Source organism: Protopterus annectens, chromosome 2.part1 (genome assembly GCF_019279795.1).
Source record: "Protopterus annectens isolate FY-2018-M chromosome 2.part1, PAN1.0, whole genome shotgun sequence".
Taxonomy (NCBI): domain Eukaryota; kingdom Metazoa; phylum Chordata; order Ceratodontiformes; family Protopteridae; genus Protopterus; species Protopterus annectens.
The window spans coordinates 1740855013-1740880070 of NC_056729.1; the positions used below are offsets into that span (position 1 = coordinate 1740855013).

Sequence of the window (25058 nt, forward strand, 5' to 3'; positions counted from 1 at the left end):
TCTGTATCCTGGAAAACAGTTATACATGCATCATCACAGAGACCTATTTCAGTGGAGGATTTCAATGCCTATCACACATTCATGCTTAACACATTAGACAAAAGCAATAAAGGCAGTGGAGTCTTCATATCTTGCCAATTGTGAGTCATGTCCAGTATTTTATATAGGCATGACCACGAGACGTCTAAGAGATAGAATACAAGAACATCTTTATGCTATTAAAAAAGTGGAATTAAAAAATGCTCTAGCTAAACATTCTTCAGAAAATCCTGGCCACAAGTTTGGTTTCAGGATATTACAGAAAAGAAATTCCAACATAAGAAAGGGAGACAATTTTAATGACTTAGAAAACCTGGAGCTCAGTTGGATATAGAAACTCAAAGCTCAATATCCTCCAGGATTAAATGCCTATGTTAGCATCAGATCTTTCTTAAAGAAACGTAAATATAAATAACTACACGAAAACAGGTGTCAATACAATCATGCATTCATAGGTTACTTTATTATACATACATCCTTATGCTATCTATATACATTTCCTTTTATATATACACATAGATTATGCTTAACCAATATGCCTTTTTTAGTAATATGTTTGATTAGGTTAGATCAGATTGTCAAATTATATATATATATATATATATATATATATCTTTTAGTTTTTAGTTTTATATTTTTCAGTCTTTTATTTGTCAATTTACATGCATACATTTCATGGATGATGTCATTTTTGTCTCATCCATTTTAATATATATGATTTTTTCTATTTGTTCATATATATGCATATTTATCTATGTAGCTTCAAGCTATCAATTTTGACTGTTTTAATATGTATTTTTGAGATCTTTTTTGAGATCATATGGAATCAGCTATAGCTTCTCGTTTTGGTTTTCATTCCCCCCCCCCCCTCCTTCCCCTCTTTCCCTGTTATTCTCTCTTTTCCTTCACTTTCTGTCCTATTTTAGTTATTTCATAGATAAATGGTTTCTTACTATTTAATAATCATGTGATATATCAGCTATGATAAGGATTTTGATGGGTCCATACGCTTTATGTATTTATTTATTTATATATATTCAGTAGATTACTTCACTGAATGTGCAATGCTGTTGCAATTTTTTAATTCATACAGATGTTGGTTGGATGAAGAAAGGTAAACAATGACAGCAGGTAAATGATTTATCTGCAAACCGCAAAATTGTTGAAAACCAGTGCTGCACTTCTTGCTACAATGTTGCCCTAGCGCCATGTCTTGTCTACTGGGATAATATATACGTTTCTTCAGCAAACAGTATCAGATAAAGTGCTTTAGCCACTAAATAAGCCCTGGTATGCATCTTCCATTGAACAACCTAGATGAAACAATGAATTAACTAATTGTTTAATTGTTTGATTGATTTCAATTGATTGATTGTTTTAATTAATTGAATTTGTATAAAAAGGTATTAGAAACTCTGTTTGATAGATCTGAAGAAGCGTGCTTTTGGATGCACGCGAAAGCGCTTATCTCCATTTTTACAATAAAGAACTGGATTTTACTCGTGGTGGTTTGACTCCTATTTCTCTAATGTGACTCAAGATGTTTGTACCTCCTTGGACTATATGAAGAGGACATGATGGAGATCTTAAAATATGTGTCTGAAGGTGGTATGAACCTAGCGTTAAACATCATTTTACGATGACCAGGAATGATGCTGCAGTACATACAAAATATTATTGATTTCAGTAAATGGTTTAGCTTCTGATCTCACTCAAAGTGGGTAAAATATATGTCAGCCTGGTAAGAGATGGTAGACAGTCCCAACTGCTTTGGTAAGAATGGCCCAAACCACTTCTCCAAGGCTTTCATATATTAGTTAATTCCTTGTCCACTCCTTTACTACTTTTATTAGGTAATGTCAGTCTTCTAAAGCTTCCAATATAAGCAAAAAGAATTTGGATAGCATTAAGCTATTGCTACTCATTTCAAGGAATCTTAGCAAAAACTTCCACAAACTTTAGTAAATCTGTATCCTGGAAAACACTTATACATGCATCATCACAGAGACCTATTTCAGTGCAGGATTTCAATGCCTATCACACATTCATGCTTAACACATTAGACAAAAGCAATAAAGGCAGTGGAGTCTTCATATTCTTAAAATATACTTCATCTCCAAACTCGTTAGACAAAATAGTGACCTGGAACTTCTCTATGACCAATTTACTAGTAATAAAACCCCTTATCATATCATAGCTAACTTGGCCCATACCTCCTACCTGACTAGTATAGACACATATATATTAAGCAAACACCATTCTCCTAGGAAATTTATACATCCTCAGACATATATGAGCAGTAATTTCTGGACTACATCAGTACAAGCTCCATGGATCAGTTTTTCCAAATCCCAACCAGGGGCAAAAAAATCCTAGATTTGCTCCTTACCAATACAGTGCAACTTTGACCCACTCCAGTTGTAACTTCTTCCCTGGTCAAATTAGACAACAATCAATCACATTCAACATTAGACTGAAGCCTGAAGCACCTTCCTATACTTTGGTTCACAGAGATTATGCAAAGGTTAATGTACTAAAGCTTAGTGAGTACCTGACTAAATCCAAAATCCTCTTCGATCTTTATGATCCTACTGCTTAGGAAGAGTCATTTACTGCCAGATTTTATACACGTCCAATTAGCTACATAGACACATAAATTTAAAACATAAACCCATATGGTGCAGCACAAATATAAACAGGCTCTATAATAAAAAAAAAATACTGCACACAAAATAAATCCAACTCTAAAGATGCCAAAAAAAGTATCTTGAAAAACTAAATAACCTCCACCCTGGTCAAATCAAACAAAGCCATATATGAAGTAAACATAGCCACCCAGCCAAAAAATAACCAAATAGCCTTTTTATTTGCAATAAAAAAATCAGAAATAATCCCAAGCAATGTGTAGAGATAACAGAAAATGATACCATGTACTGAGACCCAGAGGACATACCTAGTCTAGTAATGGACAAATGTAGCTCGAAGTTCAGCTCTCTCTCTCTCTCTCTCTCTCTCTCTGTCTCCCATCCAGTGCTCTTCAATCATATACCCAGACATTCACCACCCCCCCCACTCAAATCCCATATGAACAAGTTCACAATGTACTATCTAAAGTCAAGAACACTGTATCTGTGGGGTCAGATAACATACCGGGTTTCCAACTGGTCATTATGAAACATGACTTATCTGATTCTCTAAAAAAGTTATTCAATATTAGCTTCAAAGCTGGCTGCACACTGGATGACTGAAGAAAAGCAACAGTCACTCCCTTGCACAGAGATGGGCCTTCAACAGACCTCGGTAATTATAGACCCATAAGCCTGACCAACCTTATCTTTAAGCTTATGAATGCAAACCTTATGGAATTAATAGATAAGGACATAGGTAACCTACAAACTCTTTACACAACCCAGTCTGGATTCATCAAGGGCAGGTCCTGCCTTTTTACCCTGGTCAACATCTTCAAAAATGCTAAAAAAAATAAATGGATAAGGAAAAAACAGTGCACACCACATATCTAGACATTATAAAGGTGTCTGACACCATTCCACCCTCTGGTATCACAGATAAACTCTTCCAGCTGAATGTCATAGTGGAGAATTGTAAAAAGGGGAGGAATCTAAGTATGGCATGGATTGACTACAAAAAAGCATTTGACAGTATCCCACGTTCATGGATAAAAGAGTGCTTAAAAATGTATGACATACACCCTACACTGATAAACTACATCACAGCAATGATAAAACAGTAGCCTACCACTCTGGAGTTAAATCATGATAAATGAGAAATTACTTACTTACATACACTTACTATTCCAGGGATAAAAATCCAAATGGGGGTATTCCAGGGTGACTCTCTGTCACCATTGCTCTTTTGCCTTGCCCTGAACTCATTAAGCTGTCTGCTTAACAGATTAGGTCATGGCTATAATTTGGGTAAAGACTTCTAATCTTCTCTTTGTTGATGATTTAAAACTGTATAGTTCATCAGATGAGGAACTAAAAGCACAATTGCAAGTAGTTAAAACATTTTCAGATGATATAAGAATGTTATTTGGTCTTGATAAATGTGCAAAAGCAACCTTTAAAGCATGAAAGCTGCAGCACCAAGAAAACATCAGTTTGGGACAGGAATGTGATATAAAAGAACTTGTGCAAGAGGGAGTGTATAAATATGTGGGAACTGATGAAGGATCAACAATAAAACATGAACAAATGTGAATAAAACTTGGTAAGGAATATTTTAGAAGACTTAAATTAATCCTGAAAACAGCACTGACATCTAGGAACAAAATTCACGCTGTAAATCAATTTGGTCTTCCTGTCCTAACTTATTGTTTTGGAGTGACTGACTGGCCCCAAAAGGTGTTGGCTAGATTGAATTTTTGGACATTCTGGTCAAGAAATCCGACTTAGGGGGAATAGTAACAGGGTTATATAGGAAGCCTAGGAGGAGAAATTCCCTGTTACACAAGAGAAGTATGCACCCCAGACATGTCAGTAAAATATGATGAAAGGGCAGTTCCTATGGATGAGCAGACTACACAACAGTGACACGGGATTGGCTGGAGCTATGTCACTACTAAGAGATAACTTCCTGAGTAGGGTGACCCAGTGTATGTGGCCCCAGAATGTGATACAATAAAAGAAAAACTTTGGCTCCCAATACCTTTTGCAAGTGATATCAATTAATTCTGTGACATTTTTAAGAGAGATTTGGACATTCTCACACCTACAAAAGAATTGGAGGGGGTTATCGACCCAAGACCACATTTTTCATGCACAAATAGAAATCACTTAAAAGACAACTATGTTATACAACATCAGGTAATAAATCTTGGGAACTATCCAATAGAATAGGGACATACCCATGTAGAAATTGTACAGCATGTAAGTATATTTTTTTCAGGGTCTATTTTCCAATGTCCTGAACAGAATCTTAGGATAGAAGTGGATTTTTATTTGGACTGTAGGACAAGGAATGTGGTATACCTTAGTTTTTGCCAATACTGTAAAGTTTTTTACGTAGGTAAAACCAACAGAATGCTTAAGGAGCGGATTTTAGAACATATGAGGGATATAGCTAATAAGAAAGAAACTAGTGCCTTAGCCAAACATGTTGAAGCTGAGGGTATTCATCATGTTTTTAAATTCCTGGTACTGGAAAAGGTGGTTAAGAACATCGGGGGGGGGGTGACCTGAAGAATAGGACTGAGGAGATAGAATAAAGATGCATCATACAGCTTAATGCAGATAAATATCCAGGACTCAATGAAATGGCATCCCTTAAACCCTTTTTGAAAGCTAAATCAGTTAAACACTAGAAGTGCTTAATAAACAATAGGATTTTTACATAGATATAACTGTCCAGTATGAATTATTGGTATATTTTTTGTATAATGCTTTAAGTATTGGTATATTGCTTATATGTTATGCATTCTTGCATTTTTTAATGAGATGTATTTTGTAATGGATAAATTGCTTTCACCTAATTTGTTAATTGATTCTACTTTCTGGTTGGTGCTCCAAAGTTTAAATTTTAAGTGAAAGTTGGTGTATTTTAGTCTGAGGAAGCGATCTGGTTGATTGTTTATTGTTCTATTAAACACGTTTTGCTTCAGCCATGACAGTTCGTATTCTTTTTGTTCTATAGGTTCACAGGTTCATAGGTTCATAGGTATACCAGCTATCCAGCAGCTAGCAATCACAGAGACCAGAACTAGGAAGCAATTTTGCCAAAGCAGAAGCCAGATGATGAATCAGCCAGGACAATCTGGATGTAGATAATCATTTTCTCTCTTTATGTGACCTAAAAGGAGCTGAGTGCCTCACACATGCTTGAAGTGGCATGGTGGAAGGCACTGAAAAGCCCATGGACGACGCTCATGCATCAGACTCTGCAGGCCTCAACCATGACAGCAGCAGGAAGGTTTAGGTACTGAAACATTTATGACCAAGCTTAAAGGTAAGAAACAAATCTATGTATCAGCCATCCAAAATGTGGATTAAAGTGACCTGAACTACTGCAGCTTAATAAAGAGTATTTTGTTGGTGACATATGTTGCCACGGCTGAGTGAACAGGACTGATACCTAGTTACTCCTTTGGTAGGTGTGTGCTTGGATCTGACAAATCAACCCTTGTATAGCTCTGTTTGGTGCTTCTTAATCTAGAGATCACATTGGACTTTTGCATTTAGTAACTTTTATGTCACCTCGGGTCACTGTGATGTGGGTGATGGGTTGTTTCTCAGATTGTTTTGTTATTCGCATTTGTGTATATGGTAGATTATGTAACTGGTAATGTTTGTGAATTGAGCACTAAAACTAAGCACAGTGTTATACAGCATTGGTTTAATCAATATACCGCAGGTGCGTTTTTGCAGGAAAACAAATTTACTAAACATTTGGTTCGAGTAATAGGCAGTTTCTCTAAATAGGAATATTATTCTAATTTGACTGCACATGCCATGCCAGTATTACCTTAGTTAATATATACAGCCGCAATGTAGATCACCCATTCCTCTATACTGAGTTATTCACCTGAGGGGAATCATGTACCTTCCCCAGTTCTGCTATCCTGATAGGAGGTGTGTTCAATGTCGCTCTTGATTCTGTTAAGGATAGAAACCTCCCCCACTCTGAAAGGCATACTCAAACATAGAAAGTTATTAAGCATGGCATTGACATTCTAGTGCTAAAGGATTAGTGGTGATATCTGCACACTCCAGATATCTGCATCCAACAGAAGATGTTTCACCTACATTACCCCTAGCATGTTGCAGTCTAGTAGCTTTGATACTTTACCCTGGCAAGGACATCCATCTACCTACAGTCAATGCGTCATGATAATCACAGCCCTCCCACTGAATGCTGTGCTGCTGCTGTAGTCATCTGTACTCTTGGCTGAGGAAGGACAAAGTGTGCCATGGATAGTATCAATAGCTTATCTTCAAGATTATAAGGCTAAGGATTAAATATGTGAATAATGAGCAAGTCGTCTAAGTGAACCCAGTGATCTTTTTCCTTTGTCTATGTCGATTTGATGGGACACTTTAAAGTTAGACCTTAAATGTTTGTGCATGGCAGCTAAAGCTAAGTTGGTGGCAAAGCTGAATATTCTTGACAGACAACTGAATGAGGCTTTCCTTGAATGTAAGAACACTAGATTTAAGGATCAGCAGGCACTATAGGACTATAAGTTGTTTCACAAACAATTGTGCCTACTGAAACATGAGAGGGTGCATCTATATTTTTGCTGTGTATGCACTCATTCTTGGGTTCAGAGTAATTGTCTTTCTAAACTTCTAGCTTTTCTGGCACTGACAACTGTAAACTTACACTTAAAGTTTTGGACCAGGAGACAGACAGGATGGCAACTTCAACAAAAGATACTAATGCCCTATTTGTGAAAATTTAACAGATTTATATTGCCAAAAGAAGGGTACTATGTGTGAGACAATTAACAGAGTAAAATAATTTCATCCAAGGCACTTCTTCCATTTATAATGTCTCAACAATCTACATACTTGGCCCGACTGACTGAGGTACAGGAGACAGAAAGTGACATTCAAATTATGTTGCCTGGCAATGCCCCAGCTGCTGATGGATTTTGTCCTGAAACATATAAAGTCCAGTGCCCTATACTTCTGGATCTTTTGAAAAATTTAGTTTGGCAGTACCAAAAGAAAGGACAGCTATGTCATCCTCAGATGATTCCTTTATTGTTGCTCTTCCTAAGCTCAATAAATACTCTCAGCTATTCACTGTTTATAGACATATATCCCTAATCAATAGTGGCATCAGCATTTATACCAGCATACTTATTTCAGTCTTGCCTTCTATGATCACACCCACACCAGCAGGGTTTGGTAAGGGTAGATCTAGTGCAGATCATGTGATCACACCCACACCAGCAGAGTTTGGTAAGGGTAGATGTAGTGCAGATCATGTGATCTCGCCCACACAAGCAGGGTTTGGTAAGGGTAGATGTAGTGCAGATCATGTGATCTTGCCCACACCAGCAGGGTTTGGTAAGGGTAGATGTAGTGCAGATCATGTGATCTCGTCCACACCAGCAGAGTTTGGTAAGGTTAGATGTAGTGCAGATCATGTGATCACACCCACACCAGCATGGTTTGGTAAGGGTAGATGTAGTGCAGATCATGTGATCTCGCCCACACAAGCAGGGTTTGGTAAGGGTAGATGTAGTGCAGATCATGTGATCTTGCCCACACCAGCAGGGATTGGTAAGGGTAGATGTAGTGCAGATCATGTGATCTCGCCCACACCAGCATGGTTTGGTAAGGTTAGATGTAGTGCAGATCATGTGATCACACCCACACCAGCAGGGTTTGGTAAGGGTAGATGTAGTGCAGATCATGTGATCTCGCCCACACAAGCAGGGTTTGGTAAGGGTAGATGTAGTGCAGATCATGTGATCTCGCCCACACCAGCATGGTTTGGTAAGGATAGATGTAGTGCAGATCATGTGATCACACCCACACCAGCAGGGTTTGGTAAGGGTAGATGTAGTGCAGATCATGTGATCTCGCCCACACAAGCAGGGTTTGGTAAGGGTAGATTGAGGGTGGATCATGCTATCTATATCACAAGTATTATACCACTCCAAAATCCCTTTCTTCTTATTATATTTTAATACTATTCACGTTTACAGAAAGCACTCAATAATTTCATTTTCCCTTTTCCTTAGATTCATGTTTTCATAAGTTCATGGCTAAGTACTAGGATAGCTTTCTTAATGGTCTGTTATAAGGCTAACCAGTTTCCCTCCCCAATGTGACAACCAAACATTGTACCTTACCTTACCTTACTTTACCAAGCAGGGTTTGGTAAGGGTAAATTGAGTGCAGATCATGTGATCTCACCCATACAAGCAGGGTTGGTAAGGGTATATCGAGGGAAGATCATGTGATCTCACCCATACAACCAGGGTTTGGTAAGGGTAGACTAAGTGAAGATCATCTGACCATCATTTGTCTATACATAAACCAAAAGAAACGGACTTGCTCGACGAAAGTATGATGGCACAAAACCCACAAAAAACGAGTATCCACCTGAGTAATACTCAGCAAGGGTTTAATATAACAAATCCACAAAGCATAAAAAAGACAGTATAAATTAAGTGCTTTCGTTTGGCACCTGCCAAACTTTTTCAAAAACAGTTATACATCACTTTTTGAATGAACTCAACTGCTTACATCACTGATTTAATCTATTTAAACAACAGGAAGTGATGTATAACTGTTTTTGAAAAAGTTTGGCAGGAGCCAAATGAAAGCGCTTAATTTATACTGCCTTTTTTTACGCTTTGTGGATTCGTTATATTAAACCCTTGCTGAGTATTACTCAGGTGGATACTCGTTTTTTGTGGGTTTTGTGCCATCATACTTTCGTCGAGCAAGTCCGTTTCTTTTGGTTTACGTTTGGTTTGTTTACACTCTTATCATCTTGGTTTGTGGTATGGACATGGCTGAAACGGAGGTTGAAACGGCACCTGAAAGCATTTTGTGTAGCCTGACACAGCTTATTGAGAAGTTAACGGACAGAATTGATCGATTGGAGCAGCGTACTTTATCGCAAGGTTTAAATTTAACTCTTCATTCTAATCCTTTTGTAGACATTAACGGGACTGGAACTAACGAACAAATTTCTGGTCATTTACTACTGGACAGGCGAACCAGTGTAGGAGACAATGAACAACCATCTACCTCAGTTGATTTAAACACAAACAGGAAAAATGAAATTTCTTCGTGGTTAAATAACACTTATGGTTTTTCAACGACCACGAAGACTACTACAGGTACGCAGAAGTAATTTAATGACAAACTATCTGATTTAGACTATGTTCTTCTAAAGATCAAAAAATTACAAATGGACAATAATTATTTTTATGAATGCATTAAGAAAAGTATTGTTCCAAAGGGACTACGAGTTTGGAGATTCCCTACAGGGCTTATGGTTAAGTCACCATTACATACAGATTTAATTAAATTGTTTGATAAATTCGGTATTGATTATATGAATTTAGTCATAGGTGATAACAAAAAGACCATTGATTTATTGACTGAAAAAGCTAATGAATTGAATTCCATTGTAAAAAATGATCCAGCTTTTAACAATAATGACTTTGATTACCATCGAATTTTTAAATCAATTGATGAAAAAATGAAGATTATAAAAGATAGAAAATTTAAAAAACTTGAACGTGATATTAACTCTTATGGTCAAGGCACAGTGTATCCTGCACCCCCTTTGTCTCAACAATGGGGAGCAAAATTAACATCTAATGCTAGTGGAAACAGTAATAACATCAATAACTTTAACTCTAATACCATGGGTGACGACAGTGAATTTGAGGAGAACACTTTTTTAGAGGCAGAGATGTTTCCACCCCTTCGGAGATCAAAAAGACTAATTCAACGGCAACAATCTTTTCAACACCAAAATCAGAAAAACTGGGGTCCACAGAATCAGACTTACACACGTGGAAGTTTTTCCAGAGGGCGGAGCAACAACAACAGGGGCCAGTGGAGGGGGCACTAGAGCGCGATATGTTGTTTGGCATGTCGACTAATCAGAAGCCCATTACGTACTCTAACACCACTGGTGATTTCACTGTGTACAACTATTCTAATTTTACTTTTGATCACAATATTTGTGACTTGTTTTCACGAGGTCAGACGTTCATTCCTAGTAACAAAATGAACATGGTGTCTTCCATTATTGACTTGAAATTATTCGTTAGAAAATTAAATTTAGGTTTATTATTTCACAACAACGATCAAGTAATGAAACCATTATATGTTTCCAGTTCCTTTATTCCTCCTCTTCATCCAACATTGGATATATTTGAAAGAATGTGTGAACTTGATTTTCGTGCTCATAATGCACACAGTAATAGGAATAAGAATTACAACTTGTCAAGAAATGAGTATAGTACTTTAAATATGTTAAAGGAGGCAAAAAATATTAGATTCATAAAACCTGACAGGGGGGGGCGGGATGACTATATTCAATACTTATGACTATAATAATGCATTAGAAAAAATATTAAACAGTAACACATACATGTCGAGTTCACTTAATGAACTAAACACGGCTTATAGACGTATTAGAGGTATCATCTATGATCTATTCATTGAAGGTCTTATTGACATAGATGAATTTAATTACTTAAATATTTGTCACCCCAGGACTCCAACAATGTTTGGGGTGCCTAAAATCCATAAAGATTTAGAAAACCCCCCTTTTAGACCTTTTGTGGATGCACAGGGGTCCATCACAAATCCTATAGCAAAATTTATTGACAACAAGTTAAAAAAGTATATATACATGGAAAAACATTTATTGAAAGATTCATGGGACTTTTTATCCACTATCGGTTCTACTGAATACAATGTGAATGATATATTTGTCACTATCGACGTCAAAGATTTATATTCTGTTATTCCTCATGATACTGGTATAGATTGGTTTAATTTATTTTTGGATGAAAAGGGTCTAAATCAAACGAGTATTAATTTGTTTGATCAACTTATTGACATTATTTTAAGGAATAATTTTATAATTTTTAACAACAACATTTACTTGCAAAGTGAAGGAGTGTCTATGGGTTCACCGTGTGGAGGCCTTTATGCAAACATAGTAATGTACATGTGGGAGAAGACGTACGTTTTAATTCAATATTTTTTAACTTTTGTAAAATTTATCTACATTTCTTGGATGACATATTTATTTTGTGGAATGGTAATAGTGATAAATTAGATGAATTTTTAAACTATATTAACTCAACAACTACCTTTTTAAAATTTACAGCCACTATAAATTCCACCTCCATATCTTATTTGGACGTTTTACTGGAAAAGGGCATTATGGAAGGAGAGTTCAAATCAAAAATATACAGAAAAGAGACATACAGTAATAGTTTATTGCATTTTAACAGCTGCCACCCTTACACCCAGAAGAGAGCTGTTTTAAAGGGCCAATTTGTTAGGGCCTCTAGAATGATTAGTAAAAGAGATGACTTCATAGCTGAATGTCTGAATTTGTGCGACATGTTTAAAAATAGAGGTTATCCTGACAATTTAATATACAATATTATGAGTGAAGTAGTTTATAAAAGAGACAATTTACATTTCATACCTTTATTAAATCAGGTAGACAAAACTATACTAAACGTATCGAGTTCAAATGCGGTAAATTCGGACAACAACACTAATAATCATACTACAATGATTCACATTGATACTGAAACACCAAACAATACAGGAATGTTATCATTTACTAAGAGTTTCATTACAAGTTTTAATTCTGACAGTACTTCTATAGACAACATCTTAAGAAAGAATTGGCAGCTCATTAAGGCGGATACAACATTGCACTCTCTTTTTACTAATACTCCATCTATAGTCTACAAAAAAGGCATGAACTTGAAAAAACACTTGGAAAACACGTACAAAACAAAACATGGGAAAACTTTTAGATGTGGTAGATGCAAATATTGTAAGTATGTATTTGAAACGAATGAATTGAGGATAAACAATATAAAGATTTGTTTAAAGGAAAAAGCTTGCTGTTATACAGAAAAAGTTGTGTATTGTGCCTTATGTAATGATTGTACCTCATTTTACATAGGTAAAACAGAAAGGAAACTGAAAGAACGTATAGGTAAACACATAAGGGCCATAAGAGATGGAAATGAATTAAATGCTTTAGCCAAACACATTAGTACAAATACATCGCACAACTTTAGATTTGTAGTATTGGATGTCCTGAAGGTAGACATCAGAGGTGGGGCCTGGCAATTATTATTAGAAAGATGTGAGCTAGAATGGCAACTAAGATTGAATGCTAATTATTGGCCAGGTTTAAATAATTGTTTATCTATTGGTAGTATTTTAAAATTGAAATCACTAGTTAGATAAAAAATGTTTCTTATTTTTATTGTTATTTAATAGAATATTTATTAAAATTATTAATTTATAAACTAATTAATTAATTATTTAATTATTTATTTCATATTTTATATCTAATACTAGATTTTATAATTACATTAAAAATAAAATGAATATTTATATTGATATATTTTAAGGAATATTAATTAAAACTTTTATGGAATATTAACTTAATGCATTACTTAATTCATGCATTTATCATCTATTACGATATTACCATTAACGTATTGTGTCTATTTTTAGAGATATTGTTGTGGGTCAACTAAGAAATTATTTACATATTTATATAACTATTGGTATCATGTATTTACAAACACACATACAATTTATAAATTTATATTTCAAACATCATTCATGGAATAAATTAATAATTATCATTATTACTTTTATTGTATTTTTTCAGAGGCTGGCTTTAAAACCTCACGAATATGGTCTGAGCGCTTTTATACACAAGTGCACATTCGCTAGCATCATTAGACATTAAGGGATGTTTTACTTCCATGTACATAAATTTATTGGATTAATGCATATATTCCACACAATTTGGACTTGATTGAATAAGGATTTTTAGTGGTGAGCAAACTTTCTTCATATGCTGATTACACGCTGCTTCTTTTGATGTATTCTTTTGATGTATTTTTTGATGTATTTTTTATGTACGCTTTACACATCTCATAGAAATTTAAGTTTGATGTTTTATCACAATTTCACAAAGACTTGTGATAACCATACAAGTAATTGTTTAGCATAGATTTCAGCGTATTGTTTACGGAGACAGTATTTGCACTGTTTGTTATAGTATTGTTTTTAATGTATTGGTTCTACATTGCTAAAAGCTTTTAAGACATGTTATTTCTTTAATTTTTTGAATGAACTCAACTGCTTACATCACTGATTTAATCTATTTAAACAACAGGAAGTGATGTATAACTGTTTTTGAAAAAGTTTGGCAGGAGCCAAACGGAAGCGCTTAATTTATACTGTCTTTTTTTACGCTTTGTGGATTCGTTATATTAAACCCTTGCTGAGTATTACTCAGGTGGATACTCGTTTTTTGTGGGTTTTGTGCCATCATACTTTCGTCGAGCAAGTCCGTTTCTTTTGGTTTACATTTGGTTTGTTTACACACTTATTTGTCTATACATGCACGGCCTCACCGACATTCTGTAACCAGCTGTGGCCTTTCTGCTGGATATTTATGAGGCTTTTCACGCTATAAAATGGGAACATCTATGGGAAATTATGACTACCATTGGGTTACAAGAGGCCTTTCTCTGCTCCATCCAAACTCTTTATTCCAGCCCGATGGCTACAGTAATAAATAACAATGTAGTGTCTAGATTTTTACCCTGCAACTGGGAATTTGTCAAGTATACCCAGTATTGTTCGCCCTTTTTTTCCTAGCTATAGGATTCTAAACCACTTAAGCTAACTGAATGGATGAAATCTGATGGGTGTAGTAACTCAGGCTTATTTTCTTATGATGGTTGCAAGGTGCTTTCCCAAAACACTTTGAAAGATTCTCAATCTTTGTGGAGGAAATTTTACAACCTTTTAGGATTAAAACTAAACCAAAGTAAATCTGAAGCTTTTATTTTTAATACTGCAGCAAGGAAACCACAGCACTCTACAGAGAAGCTACCCCTCCAAGTAGTGCGTCACTTCTCCCAAATACATGAGCATCATCTTGTATTCTGATATGGGCACAATGGCAGCTCATAATTTAGAGCCCTTCTGGAGGAGGGTATTTTTTATGATCTCATTCTTGGTTTGAACTTCATTTGCAACTGATGCCAGAGTGGAAGTAGTCAAAATGCTTGCAGCACCATTGTTAGATTACCCATACAGGCACATTTCTTGACTTCATTAAAATACTGACTTAAACATTTGAGTGTCACCCTTCTCTTGCACTTTATATGAAATTATCATAGGCACAGATTCAGATCATGGATTGTCAGACTGCCCCAGCGACACTTACGGTTAGTTATGCCAGACTGGGACCTGTCGAGTGTAAACTTTACATTTAGTTAGTTAGTTAGTTAGTAAGTTAGTTAGTTATTCATTTTATTTATTTATCCTTTGTTGACCAGGTTAGTCCCACTGGGCTAATAGCCTCTTTTTAGGGGTGACACAAGATGATATTTTTACTATTTGGAGAACGTCTTCTGTCATTGTTACAAGTAGGACCCATTTTGCAGGTGCACTTCCTGTTTACATTCCTTGCAGAGGCAGCCCAGAGACACAGGGAGGCAGATGGAGAGAGAAGGAGATAATGGAGCGGTGAGAGCAATGGAGGGCAAAGCAACTATTGAGACTAGAGAATATGTGCAGAATTCTATGTAAGAGCAATGGAGGACAAAGCAACTATCGAGACTAGAGAATATGTGCAGGATTCTATGTAAGAGCAATGGAGGACAAAGCAACTATTGAGACTAGAGAATATGTGCAGAATTCTATGTAAGAGCAATGGAGGACAAAGCAACTATCGAGACTAGAGAATATGTGCAGGATTCTATGTAAGAGCAATGGAGGACAAAGCAACTATCGAGACTAGAGAATATGTGCAGGATTCTATGTAAGAGCAATGAAGGACAAAGCAACTATCGAGACTAGAGAATATGTGCAGGATTCTATGTAAGAGCAATGGAGGACAAAGCAACTATCGAGACTAGAGAATATGTGCAGGATTCTATGTAAGAGCAATGGAGGACAAAGCAACTTTCGAGACTAGAGAATATGTGCAGAATTCTAAGGGAATGCTTCAAAGAAATCAGTTTGATGGCAATAAGTCAGCAATTGATGGATGTATAATTGTAGCCCTCTAGTCGGGATGTTGCGGGATGATTTACTTAAAGAAATGGTGATACTGAGTGAGCCAGAAAATGAAGGAGACATTGCCTCGGGGGGCATTATGTAGAAAATACAAAAAAGGGATGCAGACAAAATCTTTAAAAATAGTGGTGAGATGGAAAAGAAAACATACGCAGATAAAGTAAATGGCAAAAGGGGAGCAGCAGAAAAGAAGGCAGCAGTAAATAAAAAATCAGAAGTACTTGGTTAAGAATTCAGAGTATAGAAAACAAAGAAATGGACGTGTGAAATGTGAGGCAATTTAATAGCCCCCTTGGAGTGTAAATTCACATGAGGCACAAGCTTTTATTCTTTAATTAATAGAAACATTTTATGATATTATATTTGAGACTGTTTTATCAATGGAAAATTTTCTTAAGAATATGATAAAAAGAAGGACAGTAAAACATGGAATATGTATGTGAAAAAAAGCATTTAACGGGGAAACAAGAAAGAAAATGCAACCACAATTTTGAACAGAGGTGGAAAGAGAGCTTGTGAAAGGATATTTGAAAACTTTATATAAAGAAGTACTGGACATTGCAAATGTTTATGACAAAAGGGTTTTATGGACTGGTGGGTGCGATTATAGTATTGTGTTAAAAATAGAAATAAAAAAGTATACATATATCAAGCATCATAAATGTGGAAGGGAATAGTGGTGCCATAAAATAGTGGGGGCAACCCAAAACATGCTTTTGGGAAAAGAAGGGCATTTGATAAGTAACTGTGATAAAAGGAAATGTTATATTTGTGCAGAAATGGGACATGATGCAAAAAATGTGAATTGAAATGTTATAAACGTAACAAAATTGGAAATTTATGGCTGGATAGCAAAATGAAAATAAGAGGAAAAAGAGATGAAAGTTTAGAAGTAATAAACGCGAGAAAAATGAAATGAGAAAAATAATAAAGAGGACATCGAAGAAGGTTTTGAAATAAGTTATGAAGAAGACATACATTGGGAGGTAGGAAAAGAAAAAAGAATTATACTGGTAAAAGGGTAAAAGGTCAGAAAAGGAAAACGTAAAGGAATTAGCAGAAAATGGATGAAAACGAATATATAAAGCTAATGACAGGCAGATGGTACAACGGTTATTGGGTTTGACTCACAGACACAATGTACAATGTTTGTTTATCACATCGGGGAGGGAAACTAGCTAGCCTTAGAAGAGACCATTAAGAAAGCTAGCCTAGTAATTAGCCATGAACATATGAAAACATGATTCTAAGGAAAAGGCAAAATGAAATTACTGAGTGCTTTCTGTAAACGTGAATAGTATTAAAATATAATAAGAAGAAAGGGATTTTGGAGTGGTATAATACATGTGCTATAGATGTAATTATAGCAAAAGAGACATGACTTTTAACAAATGAAGAAAGATTACAAATGCAGAAACTATGGGGAAGAAAGATAATCTGGAATTTGGGAAATGAGAGGTGTTCTGGAAAAGTCATATTCTGTAGAAATACAGTTAAAATATTAGATGTAACTTTAACACAAATGGGAAGATTAACTGTTGTGTGTTTAAAATGGAAAGAACAAATGTATAGAATTATAACATTATATGCTTACACCAATTATAAAGAAAGGGAAAGCTTATTTAATCAGATTTTAGACTATGCAATCATCATCAAACGGTTATCCTTTATAATCTCGAAATACTGAAATCTTGAATTTCAGTATCTTGAGACCATAAAGGCAAATGCTCAAAATCCTGAAACCCCAAAACCGCAAAAAACAAAATCACGAACATTAACACACTATACGCCACACAATACATACACCATCCTAACAATACTACAACAAATCAAACAAAAAAAACATACAAAAACACAATACACACATCAACACACCTAAACTACATATAAGCAGGGGGGCAAGCCCCCCTGCACCCTCCATCTTGGGGGCTGCACCACCCACACACCCCCTACTTATATATACTAACACCAAGATCGCACAAACAGGAAAAGACAGCAAACTCACACTCAGACATTCTACAGTCCCTCGCACAGACACACACACACACACACACACACACACACACACACACACACACACACACACACACACACACACCACACATATACAAACACCAACACAGCCAACACTTACACACTTATACTTTCACCTACCTACCCTAACCCACACATACAACTTACAAACACACTCACATACATCCAATCTCCCACCCAAAATCCTTACAAAACATTCACTTACCTTAAATCGCACCTAAATCCACACACAACACCAGACATCATACACACAAACAACCGCATGTAACGTAGTGTAAAGCCATAACTGCGAATTCAAGATATTCGAATTTGCGATTATGCACTTTTGCTATTTTACAAATTCACCTTTATGGTCTTGAGATACTGAAATTTGAGATTTCAGTATTTCGAGATTATAAAGGGGAACCCATCAAACTTGGTCGGCCACAGGCATCCAAGTTTGCCTGGACTTCTGAGAAATAAATTCTGAACAGTAAGGGGCCCAGAACAGACCCCCCTGGTATGCCACTAGTGACTGATCTTTCCTAGAGGTGAAGTCACTCACTTTTGAAGTATGTGCCCTGTCAGTGAGCCAGTTGGCTACCCGTCTGGTAATGCAGGGATTAATTCCCAGTTGGGAAAGTTTCTCTGTAATACTTAAGTGAGGCATTGTGTCAAATGCTTTGACTAGCTCAAGATAAGCAGTATGCACTGACTTTCCCTTGTCCAAGGCCTTGGTGACATTCTTGAAGAAATTAACCATATTTAACAGGCATGAGCTACCTTTAACAAATTCGAACTGAGTTGGGTCCAGAGTTTGGAGATTACCTATGTCCTTGTTAATAAGGTCCATAATAATTCTTTCCATGGCCTTGCAGATCAGGCTAGTCAAGCTTATGAACCTATAATTCCCAGGGTCAGTTGATGTTCAGCTGATGGTCCTCCTTTGTGCAGAGGAATTACTGTTGCTGTCCTCCATTCTGCTGGAAGATAGCCAGTTCGCATGCTGTGGTTAAACAGAGATCTAAGTGGGTCTGCTAGGTCATGTTTTAAGTTGCTTAAATGACATCCTGGGATGGTGTCTGGTCCCACTGATGCCGTATTTTTGGCCTTTCAGAGGACAGAGATGACCTTTTCTCTTGAGATAATAAGCTGAGGAATGGTGGCAGGTGTATTTTGGGGGATGACTGGAGGGGACAGGGAGGTGAAGTTTGCTCCAAATCTGTTAGCTAGCAGGTACAACCAGTAGAGTATTCCTGGTGCAATCCACAACCAGTTCACTGCATAGCTGGGTATTCCCTTTTAAGATTTCAGATATAGTTAAGGAATGCCTTGTGATTATCCTTAGCTAGGGAAGCTATTTTTGCATCATAATTAGATTTGGAGGACTTGACCAGATCTCTAATTTGTTTGTTTAGACTAGAGGGGGATTTCTTCCTCTGCAGAGCCAGTTCCCTCTTGTTCTTGGACATTAGTTTCTTTTTCTTGTTGTATAGCCTGTTTATAATAAGAGTCCACCAGGGTGGCTTGTTTTTTTCAGCAGATCTGTTTTTAATCTGGTCAGGTACAGCCAATTATATACAACTGCTTAAATGGTTATATAGTGCATTGGAATACACCTCTGCATAGGAGTACATGTTATTTGCATTCGAAGGGGGCTTTGAAACGTCTTATACCATCACTTAGTAGGAGTATTTGAAAAATTCTTATGCATTTTTGAGCTTGATGGGGTATCTGGTCTTATAATTACATTGAACAAGACTGATTTATGGTCTGATCTTAACAGGGAAGACATCAAATGGGGGCAGCACTATGCTCTCCCATGTTAGTGAGTACTCTGTCCAGACATTTCAGCCTCTTGTGAGTGTGCTAACTAGCTGTTCCAGAGCAGCACAGTCACAAGAGGATGAAATGTCCAGAACCTCTGAGCCAGCACGTTTGTGGCTGTATATGTTTCCCAGGCGATAGTAGGATAATTAAAATCATCCATGAGTAAGGTGTTGGGCTGTATGGCAAGTGACTCCAGTAAATCCAGGTATGTGGTATGCTTTTCCTGTTTCATGGTGGGGGAGCAGTAGCTAGCTATGATTTGGTAGGGGGCTTTGCCTATAGTTAATTGGACATGGAGTAGCTCAAGAAAGTCATACTGTTTGACCAGTCTCAAGGTGTACTTATTCTTAATAAAGATGGATAGACCTCCTCCTTTGGTTCTCTCACCCTCAGTTTGTGATATGAACATATGGAAGGCACTGTAGCCCTGCATGGCCAGGGTGCTTTCTGCACCTTTAAACCATGTCTCTATGACTGCACAGATGGCAGCATCTTCAGTTTCTTGCTTAGACTCGTAGCATTAAGCAGCAGAACCTTGACTTTCTCTAGGGAGGATTTTATTATGTTGGGAGGTTGGTTGTTTTGACAATGCCTAAAAAGGCACAATAGGGGTGACTAATGCCTTTGCAAGTGTCAGAAAGCCTAGAGAAAACAGGTGCAGTCTATCTGTGGCAAAGCAGCATGACCTGTCAACCATGTCTTCCCAGGCTGACAGATACTGGATCCCCTTGGACTGACACCAGAAGCTAAGCCAATTGTTAAAGTTAATCATTTCTTTTGTATTGTGGCATCATCCTTGGATAAGGTAGAATTCTGCTTAAGGCTAGGCTTATACTTGCCTGTGACAAATAATCTGAGAGTTCAGTCATGTCTCTCTTCATATAGTCCAGTGAAGTATGTCTCAAGTCTTTCACCCCGATATGGACTATGATGGAGTCATACTGATACTTGTGGTTAAGTGACTTGAGTGCTTGAGGGACTTGATGGATTCTGGCACCTGACAGGCAGCTAACTGTAATCCACTCCTTATCCAACCTGGAGATGGGAACATCCGTGTGTCTCATAATGGAGTCACCTATGACCAATACATTAGGTTTTATGGTGTAACGCCTTATTGGCTTATTTGTTGAGACACTGGTGTGTGTGTTATTATGTGTTGTCATTGTTTTGCATTGTTATGTGTGCAAGTGGTTTATATTTAGGAGGCCTCTGATCTTTAGGCAAGTTACTAGTGAGGACCACCACATATGTGGGTTTATGTGTTGTGTCCTTATTTAGTGTGGGAAGTGTGTGTGTGTGCTGACAACTTTGTTTGCATTTGATTTGTCCTTATATGAGAGTCTTGCCTCTAATTTCATAGTGTAACTACACCTGTCACATAAAGTATTTGTTTGTTTCAGGAGTAAGTGGTTGTCAGTATACATGAGACAGTTGCTACATTGCCTCAAGATGCCCATGTCTATCAGGCTGGCCAGAGAGATGATGGGAAACTGCCCATCCATGATAGCAGGCTCTTGCCGTATGTTTTATTAGGGAAGGGAATGGGTTAATTTAAAAGGACTGTGCTTGTAGCGCTGAGACTACAAGAGGGACTTATACTTTCTGCAGGCTAAGGATGATCAATAAAGCAGCGCTGCTCAGTGCAGATAACTTTGCACTAACATATGAACCTATGGATAGTAGCTTTAGGACTAGTCATTCTTTAAAATATGCAAGGAGAAGGCCTGCCTAACATTGCTATAAAGCCATCCTTAGTGTCTCTAAGTTGTTTACTTTTATAAGTAAACCAACGCACTATAATTGGAATGGTTAATTTAGACTGTAGTTGTGATTGTTTCCAGCTATACCAAGACTGTATTTTATATGTGCATTCTCACATACTGTTAGTTGTTAAATATTTATTTATGGTTGTGAATCAATAAAGGCTTTGTTCAGAAAAATGTATGTAGTGGAAATGCTTCAGTACCTAGGAATAAATAATATAAAACCAAACTAAGATGGCCTCCTATAACCAATACAGCAAAGTCACTCTAAAAGATGATAAAATGATTATTCAGAGCTCATTATTGCTATAAACCAATAAAATCAGATAGTCTTTCATCCGTTAATCTAACACCATCTACCTTGCTTAGCTACTACCCACCACAATTTCATATAAAATAAGAAGCAGCATGACTGACCCTACCCCATTTTTTCCTCTCCTCTTTCTGTATCAGTTCTCCATAATCCCATATTTCGTCTTTTTCAGTTCACTTTTTTACTAATAATGTTATTTATACATCAATGATGTGCAGGCAGAAGAAAGTGAATTGCTGGAGATATTTCTATTTAGATGAGAATAGGAACTGTTTGTAGGGATTGTAATCACCATGTGATGAATACATGTATTTTGCTAAAGTTGAAATCCTAACCTTGTGGAAACAGAGTGAAAGTCTATGATTTTTTTTTTTAATTTTGTTTATTTAAAAGTGAAAACTAAGTGAAAAAGGAAAATAATTCAATGTGTATTTTGGTCTTAATATGCAGAGTGAGGATCCAGAGGTAGGCTTTCTAACCAAATGTTAAAGCAGAAGACCCTTGCCCTCTCCTTGCATTTAAACTGTAAAAGAACTTGAACTAATACAAACACTGCCCTTTACTTTCCTAACAGATTTCTTACTACAATTACATCATGGAGTCACGTTATACTGACTGGACTACTTTACAACTTAAATACATCAGGAAAACAGGAGAAAGGAGGAACAGAAGAAGAGATTTAGATAAAGCAACACCACGTTATACTTCATTGCAGTTACAATTTATAAAATCATACTGTTTGAAAGTTCTGAAGTTCCACCAATGTCCTCTTATCAGCAATGACTGGACCCTTCAACTTGCAGTGAAATGCTTCTTCTACTTGTTTATACAGTGGTACTTCTTCCAGCAGCAGTAAGGGAGGCGGGACAACACTGGGGTCTGCATGGCTAATAATCACTGTGCGACGCTCAGTTGCTTCTGCAAAAATAACAAAAACACTTATTAATGCAAAGTAGCCCTTGCAAAGACACATTCCAGAAAATACAACATAGGCCAAGCAAACTCAATAATACAGCAAGAAACATTCCATAATGTGGCATTCTCAGTACATACAGTTTTAAAACACAAAGTTGGCAGTAGCAGTTAAATTACATGTACTTTGAAACAGTTTTTGAACTGCAGTTCCATCTGGTAAGTAAATAAACAAAATACAAGTATATTCTCAGTGGACCGAGTGGCTAAATATGTTACATTTGGGCTCCAGCTTACTAAAATGAAAGGATCAAACACTGCTTTTCGAACTTTTTCATAAACCTTTCAGTTCTCATCAGCAAAGAAATGTATTGAGTTGGGTTAATTTGAACAACTGAAGTTGAATACCTACTGAAACCCTTGGGAAAATGTCAAAAAAGGTACAGCCTTCTGAAAGAATGATTTATTCTGACAGCAAGCAGTAAAGACAGGTTTTTTAGATTTGATTTATTATCCAAAATGAAGTGCAGTAATTTAAATTTAAAACAGCTTTTTATAATAGTTTACATGTGCAGAAGTATACATGAATTATATATGTACACAGTATACACATATATATGTATATATATATATGTGTATATATATATATATATATATATATATATATATATATATATATATGTATCATTATACCCATGGACTCATAGAGCATACAAGTCTGTGAAGCAAAACTCCTAAAACCTCACTACATTTCAAATATCTTGGCATTTGTGTGGATCAGTACCATAACTTTCATTTTCACATTATAATTATTAATTCAAAAGTCAATGGTATCCTTTACTGAAGTAAAAAATATCGCACTTCTTATACACAGAAGTGACACTAGCCATTTGGAAAGGAGTCCTTCTCCCACAGTTCGAATACAATTGTCTTATTATTGCTAAAGTTTGCAACAAAAGCACGCCACACTGCAAACATTAGTCGCTCATATCGGCAGCCTCATTACTCTTGCCATCCTCCAAGGAGAACACTATTATTTAGTCCAAGCACATGCTACAGTTTCCAATAAATGAAAGGTGCACACTCTTCCTAGCCTACCAAATCCACAAATTGATATATCAAGATAGCTTCCTCTTCTCCAACAGACTCACTAAAAAAACATGTTTCTACAATGTTAGCTTGCACTCCTCCCTTTCGCATTCCACTGTATTTACCAAACTTTAGTCCAGTGACTACATCTTCTTGGTATTGACTCCTCCAAAATGGGTATCATTCCCTGCAAACCTAGGAGACATCACCAGCTTCGCCAAATTCTGACATGAACTCAAGAATTTCTTATTCACAGAACAGCATATACCTGCTTCTTCCCACAGGGTAACACCTGAACTCTGATAGTCTGCCCTCCTCTCATTATCCTTTCTACTCACATTCCCTTCTAAACTAATCATCGTCAGTTATCCTAACACTCGTACCCATACTCTCTTCTCTCTCTCTTTCCCAAACTCGCCTCTCCAGTTTCATGTCCAGAACTGTCCTCCTCTTCTCATTCTCTCCAATGCCGCTTCTCCGCTTCCCCAAATTACAGCCGTCCACTTCCATTTCCTTCCATGAGACCTTTTTGTCCAACAATAGAGAAATCTGTTGTTGTGTGCTCTATACTGTGATGTGCAAGCTTTTTTATTAAACACGCAAGATATTTTACTATGTAGTCCTCATGCTTGATGTTAAATGTGTAGTTTTCTGCTCTGCATATTCCCACTTTTGCTATTTTTTACCCATAGCAAAGCCTAAAAATGGTCATTCTACTCTAGTCTTCTACCTCAGTCAATAAATGGTAAATAAACAAAAATTAAAAAGGAGGCTTGAGCACAACAGTAAGGAATGCTAGACATAAATCTTTACACAGGAGTCTATAAGATACAGAGTTTTGGGACAGATTTTTAACCATACCATGCCCCAATGCTGAACCTGAATTGCATCCATATGGATCCGTTTTGTACTTCACTTAACAAAAAACAAAACATTTACACACACACACACACACACACACACACACACACACACACACACACACACACACACACACACACATATATACATATATATATATATTTACAAAATCGAGCTCAAAAACATACAATCTGAATAGCAACTAGGAATGGGTAAAATTTGTTGAATGCACAATTAAAAGAAAGACTCCTTGCTGTACAACAAAATAAATGTATTTTACAACTGCAGTAGTGCGTGTTGAATTGTGTCCCAATCAGACATAGCTGCAAATTCAGCCTTCGTAGGTGCTCATATTATGCATGTTGGTCTCATGTTTTACAGCAGCCTGAGTACACAGTAATATCTGTTTAAAGAAAGCATTAGCCGAAAAAA

The 25058-nt window shown here is 36.6% G+C and overlaps 1 protein-coding gene across 1 annotated transcript in view; it reads right to left on the bottom strand.

The window, feature by feature from the left end:
* C1QTNF12 (C1q and TNF related 12) overlaps window positions 1–25058 on the bottom strand; it is a 998063-nt gene that overhangs the window by 561290 nt on the left and 411715 nt on the right. Inside the window, exon 4 of the mRNA XM_044063195.1 lies at window positions 22501–22682. Within this exon, the coding sequence (XP_043919130.1) occupies window positions 22501–22682 (182 nt within the window). The remainder of the gene's footprint in view (window positions 1–22500; window positions 22683–25058) is intronic.